This window comes from Rhynchophorus ferrugineus, unplaced genomic scaffold, assembly GCF_030347505.1.
Source record: "Rhynchophorus ferrugineus isolate W39M unplaced genomic scaffold, kcgeb_rfMv2 rfM6, whole genome shotgun sequence".
Taxonomy (NCBI): Eukaryota; Metazoa; Arthropoda; class Insecta; order Coleoptera; family Curculionidae; genus Rhynchophorus; species Rhynchophorus ferrugineus.
The window spans coordinates 32,653,770-32,666,938 of NW_027472585.1; the positions used below are offsets into that span (position 1 = coordinate 32,653,770).

At 31.7% G+C, this 13,169-nt stretch overlaps 2 protein-coding genes and 1 long non-coding RNA gene across 5 annotated transcripts in view; 2 read left to right on the plus strand and 1 right to left on the minus strand.

Annotated features, from left to right (window-relative positions):
• Window positions 1–4,487, plus strand: part of LOC143198077 (uncharacterized) — a 79,136-nt gene extending 74,649 nt beyond the window's left edge. Inside the window, exons 2-4 of the mRNA XM_076407033.1 lie at window positions 765–923; window positions 3,249–4,001; window positions 4,062–4,487. Coding sequence (XP_076263148.1) covers window positions 765–923; window positions 3,249–4,001; window positions 4,062–4,331 — 1,182 coding nt within the window. The 3' untranslated portion in view covers window positions 4,332–4,487. The remainder of the gene's footprint in view (window positions 1–764; window positions 924–3,248; window positions 4,002–4,061) is intronic.
• LOC143198085 (uncharacterized) lies at window positions 673–12,920 on the minus strand. The gene is made up of 2 exons (XR_013006146.1): window positions 12,780–12,920; window positions 673–845 (listed from the first exon to the last, which is right to left on the minus strand). It is a non-coding gene; the product is annotated as an uncharacterized LOC143198085 (long non-coding RNA).
• The window catches only part of Pdp1 (PAR bZIP family member Pdp1), a 166,948-nt gene continuing 161,269 nt past the window's right edge, over window positions 7,491–13,169 (plus strand). For all 3 annotated transcript variants that reach the window (XM_076407041.1, XM_076407042.1, XM_076407043.1), the window contains exon 1: window positions 7,491–7,932. In XM_076407041.1, the coding sequence (XP_076263156.1) occupies window positions 7,839–7,932 (94 nt within the window). In that variant the 5' untranslated portion in view covers window positions 7,491–7,838. The remainder of the gene's footprint in view (window positions 7,933–13,169) is intronic.

The window sequence follows — 13,169 nt, forward strand, 5'->3', positions numbered from 1 at the left end:
GACGAAAAGACCCCTTCAGATCAGTACTTAATGTAAACTTGCTTCTGTATCCACCATACTCGGCAGATTTAGCAAAACTATATTATCGGTTTATTTTGAGAAAAATTGGCTATTGGAAAAAATGTTTATTTTTCGGAATATTGTTTTTACAATACATGCATTTTTATGGATTTACGACGGTATGTTTGGGACTCTCTGGCAGACCTACGGTCATTGTTTATTGCCTGGCGTCTAGTTTAACCCATATAATTGCCTATTGTACAGGGAAAAGCTTATTGGCAGGAAGGTTATTACATTATGCTTTCACAGCGGGCGTGAGATACCCGCCACCTTAAATAAGGTGAATCAAGATGTTTCACATCATTCACATTATTGTCAAGGTCAGGTAATTTTCACAATACACTTGTATTAACTATTAGTCGATTATTATCACGATAATCAAATAAGACAACTTCATTAGGAAAAAAACAGTCGAATTTCAACTCTAGATAAAGGTTGTTTCCTTTAAATTATCATTAAAAGTAAATATTATAATAAATGCCATTCCAAAACACAATTAATTATAGTATTGATGTTATAATATCCAAAAGCAGAATAAAACTAAATAGCAGAAGAGGAAGAAACATTTAAAAATCGTCTGTTCGTTGTTATTTAAATAATATATTAAAAATGTTTCAATATGAAAACTTGTTTTTATAGTCGATATACCTATATCTCGTTTATTTATCACAGTTTGATTTTAATGGATTTTTTTTTATTTGCAGAACAACAGAAGTACCACCGTGGATGACTCCAGACGATTCTCGTGCGGTAGCATTGTATCTCGGAGAGCAACAATGAACGGACTGAAAAGAAATGAAATTCCTGTTGAAACTATTTACAGCCAGAACAAAGTTGAAACATTACAATGGCAGATGAAAGAGGTAATATAATTAAATTTACACACATATAAAAGTTTGTTCAAAGTTATTTTGTTTTGTACATACGTCATTTGTTTATAAATTTGTAACATCAAAACGTCGCAATGTTGCCGCATCAACTCTTGAGTTTTAGTTCAGTTTGGCTTTGACATGCAACAAAATTTTAATCTAAATAAAATAATTGAACAAAAATGTTATCAAATATAATTTATTTTAACATTATAGTACATCTAAAAACTACAGTTAATTATACAGCCACAGTAGTTTATAGGTTAGAGTTATAACCTCCTATCACTATTGCTTTCAAGAATTTTGTATACGTCTGACAACCGGACGACTTTGACAGGCTCATTCGTTTACGTGTTCGAACTAATCAGACCGCATTGTGTCTCTTTTTAACTAGAATAAAATGAGAAGGAAAATCTTGTCTGATTCTAAAACGAATTTACAAATTGCGGCAGGCAATACATTAAACATTTTGATGACGTATATACCAAAAAACTTAGAATAGGCTATTATATATATAATATAAATATTAGTATTTTTATATTCAGCATAAAAATATTAATTTGCTTTGATGAGAGTCATCTGCTAGTTTTTTTAAATGATTTTAATCTATATCTGTACATATTCTTAAGTAATTTCACTTAAATCAATTTGGTATCATATACTCGATTGCTTGTTTATCCACTTTTCAAATAACTTCATATATATCATTTATTATCCCTCAACATACGAAAGTTGTTATTTATATTTTGAGCCTATTAATGAATAGACTTTGTTTCATTGTTTTTCTGAGTATTCTACATGATGATTCATACTTTTACACGCGCTCGAACTATTCTTTGTAGCACTTTTTTCATTCTGATTGAGGTAATCCCAAACTATGCTTTTTGCTATCATGGCGATTCTTTGCTTGACGTTGACGTTTCATGGTGTTGTCGCTTCTTTCTTCGTATTTCATGAAGCTCTTCTGGTAAATGCTTATGTACCATTCAGAATGCACCGTTTTACTTTGCTCTAATAGCACAGTTGCCACATGTTCGGTTATTCCGAAGGGTAACTTTAGTTGGGTTTGGCTCGTCTTGGAAAACCTATATGGGGAATTGTTGTATTGTTTGGGTTTCACACACATAGATCCAAGATTCGTCACCTGTGTTGGCCATTTCCTTGTACCAATTGACACAAGCATCTTTTTGATTCGTTGTCAAATTATGCGAGATCCAACGTGAACAAATCTTTTTCACAGCTAAATGCTGTGCATGTTCATCTTATTGGTGCTTGTCATATTAATGCCCAAGGATGACTCAGTTACGAGATAAGTCACATGACGGTCTGTCAATATCATTTCGCGCACAGAATCAATGTTTTCTGGCACAACAAGTCATTTTAGATAACTTTTGTCCCGAGTAAATTGCGACAAAGATTATACGTCGATTACAAGTTGTAAAAAGTCATCGCATGAAAATGTTCCCGCGTTAATTCCTTTTTTTTCACTCAAACAAAATGTTCAACTCACTGTACACAAATTTGTATTCAAATGAGCAAACGTTCTAACGAAGATTATAGAAGGTTATAAGGGTCATACCTCTAATTTGAAACGTCAGATGGAACCTACAATGGAACAGTACTTAGTTTTGCTAAGGTACCAAATATAAATAGCAATCCTCGTATTTTCTAAAATTACTCTAAGAACATTAAATCACCGCCATGCCAATGCAATGCAATACAATTGGTGCCCACATTAGCCCAATTAGAAATCTGACTGTAATAACTGTAACGCCTCTAGATCTCATCATACCCTATGTCCTTACAAACAGCTATATTTCCTTCAGAACCCGATGAAGAATGAAATTATGTTTGGCCATAAAATATTTTTCAACGTTTTTCCAAACTAAAACAATCTTACACAATAACACTTACTTGCCGTCTTTTATGACATTATGGTAAAAAACTTAATGAAATATCACATGCCATTATAACGCAGAACCATTATACCTAATGTCTCTTTTTAATCTATATTTTCTATTTTATTATTTAATTACACATTACAATTTTTTATTGATCTGTAATTTTCACCTTATTTTACATAAATAACAGCGAAAGTTAATTATATATAAAGATAAGTTTCCATACATTGAAAAACACATCACAATGCTGATTTCATTGTTTATATCACGTAGTTATTTTTAAAATACAATAGAAGCTGTGATATTACTCTCCTAGAAATTACTGTGTATGCTATAATATATAATAAACGCTTTTTTGTCATCTGAGAGGGTAATATAATAAAGTGTATTATATTAAATAATCTGTCTTTGTTTTTAGATTGAGAAGAGTCGAGAAATGTACAAGGCCCTAATGAAACAAGTGGTCACTTTCCTGGAGAAAGCACATGTTAGTTTAGAAAATTTAGGCAACCGATTAAACAGGAAACATTCGGTGCCGCGATCGAGGAGCGAGCATCATATCGTGGCCGATAACACAGCAAACCAAAGATCTTTAATAGAAGAGCACGTGAATTCCTGGAGTGGCAATAAGAAAGATCAGTATCCGGACGAAATACCTCCGGAGAAACTCTCCCAGGAAGCCTTTCGTTTACTGCGAACTGCTCAGTCTCTTATCAATGCACAGGAACCCAATTTGATCGTCGTTGAAAACGATGAGACCGAACCTTCGGACATTGAATTCCTGGCTCAGCTGGCCAAAGAGTTTCCTAGCGATTCCGTGAAACCCCATAGACCTACCAGCATCAGTCTGACACCCAAGTTGATTTTACCTGAGCAAGATATTAAAATATCCACAGCGTTTAATCGTAAATTATCCTTGCAACTCAATGATACGAAAAACGCCTCACCAAATACCAAATTTTCTCGATGTGACTCTGCGCGCGGATCTGCCACTGAAAGTGAATACCTCTCACTTTCTGGGGTTGAAAAACTGGAAAAGAATGACGAGAAAGCAACCACACCACCAACGGCAGGCAGTATTAGTTCCATTGAAGATGAAAGTGGATTTTCCTCAATGACATCTTTTCAAGACGTGGGTATACCATTGGTTAACTCTACTGCTATTGAAGAGGTGAGAAAGACAGTCTCCACTGTAAAATGAAAATTAAAATTTATAATTATGTTTTGATAGGTTTCTCCAAGAAGTCTCTTCCTGAAAAGTATTTTGAATGAGCAAGAAAATGACACCAAAGATGAAACACTATTGGCCTCCTCTTTTTCTGAGCAGTCTAATCAGAAGAGGAGCGAGTACACAAGGAAAGAAGCCCATCTGCAAGATGTCAAACTCTGGCAGAAGCCCATAAATCCAACCCCGACCTCAGTTTCTCAACTAAACTATAAACGATGGAGCTCCAATCCTGACCAAAACATAAACAAATCACTGAGGGTTCTATGGGTGTAGAGAATTACATATTTTCTTCTAATTTATAATTACAGATAGAAGACTATCTATTTGCCAATTAACATAATTATTTTCATACATTGAAACAATTCATCTGCTTTTCCAGCTTTATAATTATTTTGTAAGGAATACTAATTAATAAATCTGTTTTTCTAATTGTTCTTGTTTTATTTCAAATGCTGAGAACTGCTTTTTTTAAACATTTTTTAAATATACTACGAAAATAATTTATAATTTTATTAACAGTGAAAATTATTGTCTGAAAATAGAAATAGAATTATACTAATGATTATAATCGAAAACTGTTTTCTTCAGTGACAACAAAACATTTTGTGTTATACATTACAATATTGCTTTTGTATAAATAAATACATAGGAAAACAATTGAAGGAAAGCGGGAACAGATAAAATGGTAACAGAGATTAATAAAAGGGTGTATATAATATCTCCAATAAAACAGCCAATGCACGTCATCAACACCGTCGAACGTATTGCCAATTTCATTTTATAAAAACGTAAAATCTCCTTCAAACTCGGAGAATTTTTTCTTTCTCATTTTCATTATCATTATTCTAGTTAAAAAGAGACAGAATGAAGACTGACGCGTCTGAACATGTAAGTAACTAAATTGGTATATAATATTCAGTTTGTGTTGGTACTGGTCGTCACCGTTGTCATATGTCAATAAAACAACTCTAACCTACAAATTATTGTGGCTGTATAGTTAACTGTAATTTAAGTCTTAGGCAATAAATATGAAATAGACATACTGTAATGTTAAAATAAATTATACTCTGTAACGTTATCTTTGTTTCAATATTTTATTTACATTAGTATTTTTTGTCAGAGTCAAAATAAACGAATACTTAAATTTGATGCGATAATGTTGCATTATAAATCTAGATACGCCATCAATTGCTATTTTATTAGAAGCACTATAGATAAAATTATATATTAGATTCAGAAGATAAATATAAATCAAAGTGCACATTTTATGTTTCTTAATATATGATGAGTATTATGTGTGTGTAAATTGATTCTTGTTCACATCTACTTATGACAAAATGGCGAAGGGCCTACAATTCTAATTTCTATTTAAAGATGGCAATAAAATAATCACCCTAGAAAATCAATCAAAGGTTTACCTATAGGTTATTTGTTAAAATTAGATGTTCAAAATTGAATTTATTATTCTGCAAAAGGATTTAAATTAAACAGATTCATTGTTCCGATATAATTGTGAATGTTCTTGAATAATTTATTTCTGCTTTCATTGTTTAGTGGAGGCGTTATCAGCGAATGCTTATTGGAAATAAACTATTAAACAGTCAAGCTTTTAGATCTATCTGACAGGTTTATTGAATTACCTAGTTCCTTTAGGCATGCATTCTTAAAATACTGAAAGATTTAATTTATGATGCATCAACTGCAGAGAAATATTATTAATGAATACAAATGGTGTAAAGTTTTCCAAAAAACTGAATTTAATTGTAAACAGTGCACAAAACCGCATTTGAATGTGTCAGCAAGATAAATATAAAAAAAGCACCTCTAACATTAACTAATGGTCAATATTATTTCTTGGGTTGAAGGTCTTGGCCTATTGAAATGTCTATTCCCTAGGAAGTTATGTTAGTGGATCAGTTTGGTTATCTGATAGATGTAAAAAATTTAGGTCAAAATGGTGAAGGTTATATTAACAGCCACATTAAATTATGATGCATGTATTGGAAGAATATATTTGATTTTAATAAAAAATTGCAGTAATTACCACGTTAGTAAGTATCTATTTAACTCTTTAGATAATAAGTAATAGTAGGTCATAATTAAAGATAATTTTCTCTATAGTTATAATATTATTTTTGTAATGTATCAATGTTCTTTCTATTGTTGATTATTACTTGTTGCAATACTGAAACAAAAATTAAAATTTATTTTTGCATGTACCTTATTTTTGTTTATGAATGAGAGTAAATTAAAGTCGCTTATGCACATAGCTTTTTGGGGAATAACCTGATTCAATTATGGATCCAATAGCTAAGAATAATTTTCTAGTAGATTTTAGCGTTATTTTTTAGAACGTTTCAATTATAATTATTGTTACAATATTTAAAAAACTATTTAATTTGTTCTTCGCATTCACCATTTGTTAAATATAATTTGCTCTTAAATCAGGGTAACTTTAAAGCGCTTCATGCATATAACTTTTTAGGGAATAATTGAATAATTTTCTTTTTGTTTTTAAGATCATTTTTATAACGATCCAATGGTGGTTATAAGATATAAAATTAAATTTAATTATAAAAGTTCCTTCACCATTTTGTATGAATATTTTCAACTTATATCAGATTAAATTTAAAGTGGCTTATACAAATTTATAGGGAATAATCAGCTTTAATAGTAGATCCACGAGCTGAGGCAAACTAAAAAACGTCTTGTGTGTCAGGCAACAAAAAATTTTGAGTACCTGGTATAAAATCAACATTCGACTGGGTAACCCTCCTTAAACAGACATACTTCATCCGTTACGGATCGGTTTAATGCTGTGAAATGAGCATTAATTAAGGTTGATTTTTTATTTGTTGTTACTGATCTTACATAAAACATTTTAGTAATTTTATATACCTTTCGAATTGAGGGAGAAATTTTGGGTATAATTTAATTGCTATTAACTTTTAAATATTTGACTAAAATCATAATTCGATAATTATATTCCTAATTTTCTTTATATTTGTTTCTGATTATTTAAAAATTCGCCCATTTAAAGAATATTATTATTTCATGAAAATGTTATAATGGCTTAATAGGTTTCTAATTTTGTATCGTTTTATTTATGATTCTTCAAGTTTTATTACTATTCGATTATTAGATATAATTAGCTGGTAATTTTTGAAGACGTTTTAGGGCCGATTTCATGTTCTATAATGTATTCAGGGATTGATTCGAGTCTGGGTCGTAGTTGTACGACACAGTTTGAATGGGATGGAGTTGTAAGGCTCGGTTATTGGCATGCTCACAAGTTCCCTTTTGGGTTACCCTATATTTCCCGAGTCGATTCGGCACGAGGAGCGCAAGAGCCGGCGCTTGCGCCCTTCTCGTCCACCTGGGGGACAGGCCGAGTCTTCGGCGAAGCTGCCCCCGAGCCGGACCGCTTCCATCAAGGTTATGCCGTATCCCTAACGATGATAATCCGTTGTCGGGCGTCGCGACCTTCTCCTTATCAGCCTTGGACTGTGACCAGCAGCAGTAGCAGCACGACGGTGCCGTGGAGTCGCCGGATCATCGCCAGAGCGCGCCAGCACCACGACTGACGAATCTAATTCGGAGTTGGAGAACACGGTGCCGCCGCTGCCGCCGCCACCGCCGGCCAATTCAGTCAGTTTTCGACGCGTCTAGCGCGAAGTTTTTCTCGCATGTCCACGGCCTGAGGGGTGCAAACCTCTCAACACAGAAACCGCCAAAATTCCGCGATCAACTTATAATTTCGACAGTGACAGTGATAGTGAGATGAGCTTCAAGGACCGGGGCTCACCCATACTACTCGAAAGCGGCCTTAAATCGTTTCTCGGACACCCTGGGCATCCTTTTCCTTTACTGAACGGTAAGAATGACTCGTTTTCGTCAATTTACCCCTGGATCGTGTCCCGGAAGAGACGCGACACGGCCCTCCGGGTTGGCTCCGTCAGCCGGTACAGTTTTCATTAAGGAAAAACAAATTGGGGAGCGAGTTTTTCATTTTGCGGTGATCCGCGAGTGTCCAGTCACATGTTTGGCGTGGGAGGCGCAAGCGCGCCGCTCCAAAAGACGTCAAAATGTGCTCGGCTGACGGTATGTGATGTTATAATAATAATTGATAATACGACGGGTTTTATTTATAGGTTTCGGGAGCGAGCACGAGGTTTTCGGTGCAGTTGCGCATTCGAAGCCCGCTCGATGCCGTAGTCGGTTGTCGAGACTGCCGTTTTACATCTGATAAGATACAATTGTCCCATTTTAGAGGAACGGAAGATCCTATCGTATCAAAACTCGCTATCTGATACAGTAAACATCTTTTTCGATCGAAATGTTACTGACGAACAGTTTTCCAATCATTAAAAACCACTAACGTGTTCCAATATTAAATTGTTCACAATTTAGTACATAAAACCTATAAAAAGTGGAACCGAATTTATAATCTAATATACAATATTCCCTTTGACATATTAGTGCACCAAGTTAGTTAATGATATCATCTATATGTTCTACTATCATATTGATCATACACAGCAAAATAGCGCTTCAAATATTTTTGTGTAGCCAAATTGAGAATTAAGACGGTTTGTTATTAATATTGAGGTGGATTATTGAATATGGCGGAATTTGACTATAAAAAAATTAATGAAATATTATATATTATTAATGTTATTAATTAAAAATATTGATGAACTAATTTAACCATTTTAACAACGCTTAATTATTGAAATCATTGGAGAAATTAATTTACAAATAAATTAGGAATATTATTCGAAAAATATATATTTTTTTATATATATTTTAAAGTCTCCTTTTACCAACTGGGGGTTTATCTGGACTGGTATAAGACTGGCGAGTGACCAACTTTAGAAATCATCCAAGAAGATATCTGGTCTTAGCTAGCCTGGTTACTGACGTGACTGGGGTCATTTTCCTTGTCGGATTTTACGTTCTTGCCTAGGACAATCACCAATATTAAACAATCACAAACAAACATTTACGACCATGCCCCAGCAGGATTCGAACCCGCGGATATGGCAACAGTAGGAGGACCGTCCTGTCACTGCGCCACCAAGCCGGCGAAAAATATTATTGTATTCTTATATATGTAAATTATTACAAAAAATGACTGAGCGACAAATATATTTCAAGATTTGCACTGCAAATTATAATATAGCAAGGCATGAAAATCATTGCGATTTTACTATTAGCAGTAAAACTAGATGTTCTATATGTAGAATATCTATTGGTAAAAAGGTCATGCTTAATTCTTAGAAAACTTAATTTTAAACAAATTTTAATTAAAAACTCGGTGTGTGATGCAGTAAAGATATTGTTTCTACTAAATATCAGTTACGAAGAGTTTACCAATCATTAAAATCACTAAATTAGAAAAATAGTATATCACCACGTGCTCATATATTATATTATTCACACTTTAATGCATATAACCTAAAAAACAAATGTGAAATGCAATTTATGACATAATAAACATTAATTGAACCCCCTTTGATATACTAATACACCAAATTAGTAAATAATATCATCTATACGTTCTGCTATATATTTAACATTTTTATAATCACGAAACTGCACGTTATGCATTTGCAATAACAATGCATTTTGCCATGGTCCAGGTATCAAAGTCCGAGAAACTGTTTTGCTGTTCATATCGAAGAGATTTCTGCTAATGAATAAAATTCATTGTTGTTTTTTCTGGTTCGTATGCTCAATTATAATACAACGGTCCCAACTCCATGTGGTGGGCTAGCCAAACATATTTTAGATAGTTTTTTTTTCGATATTGCCGTCCGAAAAAAATTGGTCTTGCAAGTTCAACGACTGTTCAAAACTAAACCAGTTTCGAAACTATTTCAACATGAACCACAGACAAAAAACCATTACTCAAGACACCTGTCTCGTTATTTAAGAATGTGTTCGGTTAGATTTCAAATATTGATCGGTCGAACTAAACTAAAAAAATACGTTCGTTTCGATAACAGCGAGAATAAAATTCGCTTTCTTGTCCCATTCAATAAAAAAATCACTTGGCAGATGTACAACGTCAAAATGTATACGAAATAGTTAGGTTATGGTTGTTTATTATGGCTTTTTTATTACCGAGATTAACGTTGATGTTTATTGACTCGTAAACGATTCGTGTTTTAATTTTAATGATAGAATATGACACCATAATTGCTTAAAAACTATATTTATGTTACTTTTGGTACACAATTGGTATTACAATCTTGTAATAACGCTTTATTTAATTTTAAAATTGTCTTGAAGGTAACAAATGTATCGGTTGTATTGTCAATGAATGACATTTGTAAAGTAAATATCATTAATTAGTTTTGTCCATATACGAGAACCACAAAAATTAACATGTTCGAAGTTTCCAACGAAATAATCTAATCATCGAGCATTTACCGCGCTTTATTTTTATTTATTTATTAGTGATTTATACAAACACAAAATTATTCAGTGACAGTATAGTCTCCTGCTTTTGACTTTAGTTGCCAAACCATAGTTGGTTTGATTTTTGCGAATTTGCTTTTTTAGTTCCGTATATGGATATATGTAATTACTTTTCTCAACACTCAGCAAATTAACACTAGTTTCTGTTATCACGAACTACATTACGATAACTTATTAATAATTAATATCATAATATTTAGATTAAGGAAAAAAATCCTAGTTCAAGGTCATGAAAATGTTCCGACTATAATTAAATTTACAAAAAGCATTTATATTTATGATGCAAATTCCACCGAGAAAATTAGAACGAATGTAGTGAATCTTAAAATATCTATTATAAATTCCCTGCCTGCTAAGTTACCTGACCCAATTCTACTACATCTTTTCGTCATTTAATTATGTGTTGTTATCAGTTATGGTTAATAATATATTCATGTCTAAAAGCGCTGTCAAATAATCCAACTATATAAGCGTTCTCGATTGTATTAATGTTAACATCATCGTTGAATTAATACAGATCATTAACTTAAATTACAATGTTAGCGAGGAACATTTGTTTGGGGTACGATACACACACATATAACATACGAGGAATAATTTAGGTTTACTTGACTTTTGAACAAGACCTACCTGTTTAACTAAATTTTTTTAAGGTTGTATCATTAGGTGATAATATGGAAAGTTTTTTTTAATTCATTTGTCATGCAACGTAATCTTCGTCCCTGAGATAATATTCGATAAAATTATTTCATAGTATTTAACGACATTTACACTGAGAAATATAGAAGTAGGAATAATTATTACACCTTCTCATAGATAAATAAGGTTAGAATTACAGTATCAAGTTAAACTCGTTCATTTTATTGACCTCTGACAGATGTAAAATCTTCTATATTAAAAGAAGAAGACACGTATGAGGCAAAAAATGCACCTTTTTTACTAGGTTGCTGAATGTTCAATAAGTTTGGAAAAGGAAGTGGAAATCTAAACTAACCAAAGTTCTCAGAGTTCTTTATTGCTTAAAAAAATACGACAAAGTGATTATACATCAAGAAAATAGTCTTTCAAATATGTTTGTTTGAATAATTTGATTTATCTTTGATATGATATTTGATTAATCTATACAAAGCCAAATTGAGAAATAAGATGGGTTTGTTATTGGACCGGTGGATTGCTACATACGGCAGAGTTTGACCATGAAAAAACAATTAATGATTATTTGACTAATTGAACAATTATCGGAGAAATATTGTAAAGAACCTCTTATCAACTATTATTATAATTATTATTAATAAATACTATAACTGATAATGTTAATATAAAATATCGAAATCGCATCGAATTGGTGAATATTGTTTTATTTAAGAAATATTCTCGAATTAGAAGAGAAAGAGAAATAAGTTATTTAGAAGGGCAACAAATAAATCAGTTTCATATAGGGATGAATATCAATTTCTAAATATGCAATTATATAACTTGTTTTGATTGTACTAATACATACTTTTTGCAGTTTCTATATTTTGGATCATAGATATTTGACTAGTCCTCATGAATCTTTCTCCATCTTTAATTTTAACGCAGAATTCTGGAGGTTATTACTCATCCTCTGCAGTTTTAGGCTTCTTAGATTAAATTAATTCCTTTAGTTTTCAACTTTTTTCAATGAAATATGAATTATAATTTATTATTATTTATTAACTTAATAATATAATTATTTTTTTAAAATTAATATAATATTAGTTTATTATAATGAATACTTTTATAGTAACTATAATCACATTTTAATTTTCGCTGTCCTTAGAATGACAAATAAAAAAATTAATGCATATTCATAATTCCAAACTGTTCTCTCTTTTTACTATTATTATGTTAAGACTACACAAAAAGAAACAAGAAGACTTATATGAATGGTATTTGTGACATTTAATGAATCAATAATATTTATTTAATCTCGTTATCGCATTTTTCATTTGTTTCTTGTTAACTTACTTACTTGAAAATTATCCTTAGTTTATTGGAAATGAGTTCAAAAAAATCGCTATGAAGTCAATTGATATCTATAATCTATTCTGTGTTTTTGTTATTAGAACATACTGATAAAATGTTTTTCTCCACAAAATAACTTTCAACAATTAAGTAATATAGCATAGATAATATTTTGTTTTAAACTTGGGTGGTCAAATTATTAATATAAATGAAGTAAGAACATTTCATATTAATGTATTATTGATATATTACCTTTACGGTGAAGTTTTGCCACGCCCTCTATGAGATAGAATAGTTTTTTGATGTTGTAATTCCCAGTAGGTCTAAATTCTTCTATTGCAACTTCATATTTTTGATATGGCAGCTTTCATGTATTTTATGGAGTGTAAAAACTTGTATATTATCTGCAACAACAAAGCACATGTTTCTTACTGTACACTATGAATAATAAGTACTAAAATTGATATAAAATTGTGGACAAATTAATTTCGATTCAGTCAATGATGCATTTTTCTGCAATTAACCCTTTCTCATCATTTTCAATCATTTCTATCTATTTAATATAGCTTAGAAGGATGATTATATTTTTATTATTTATCTTGTAAATAGAATCAAAGAAAATAAAGAGAAGTATAAATACCG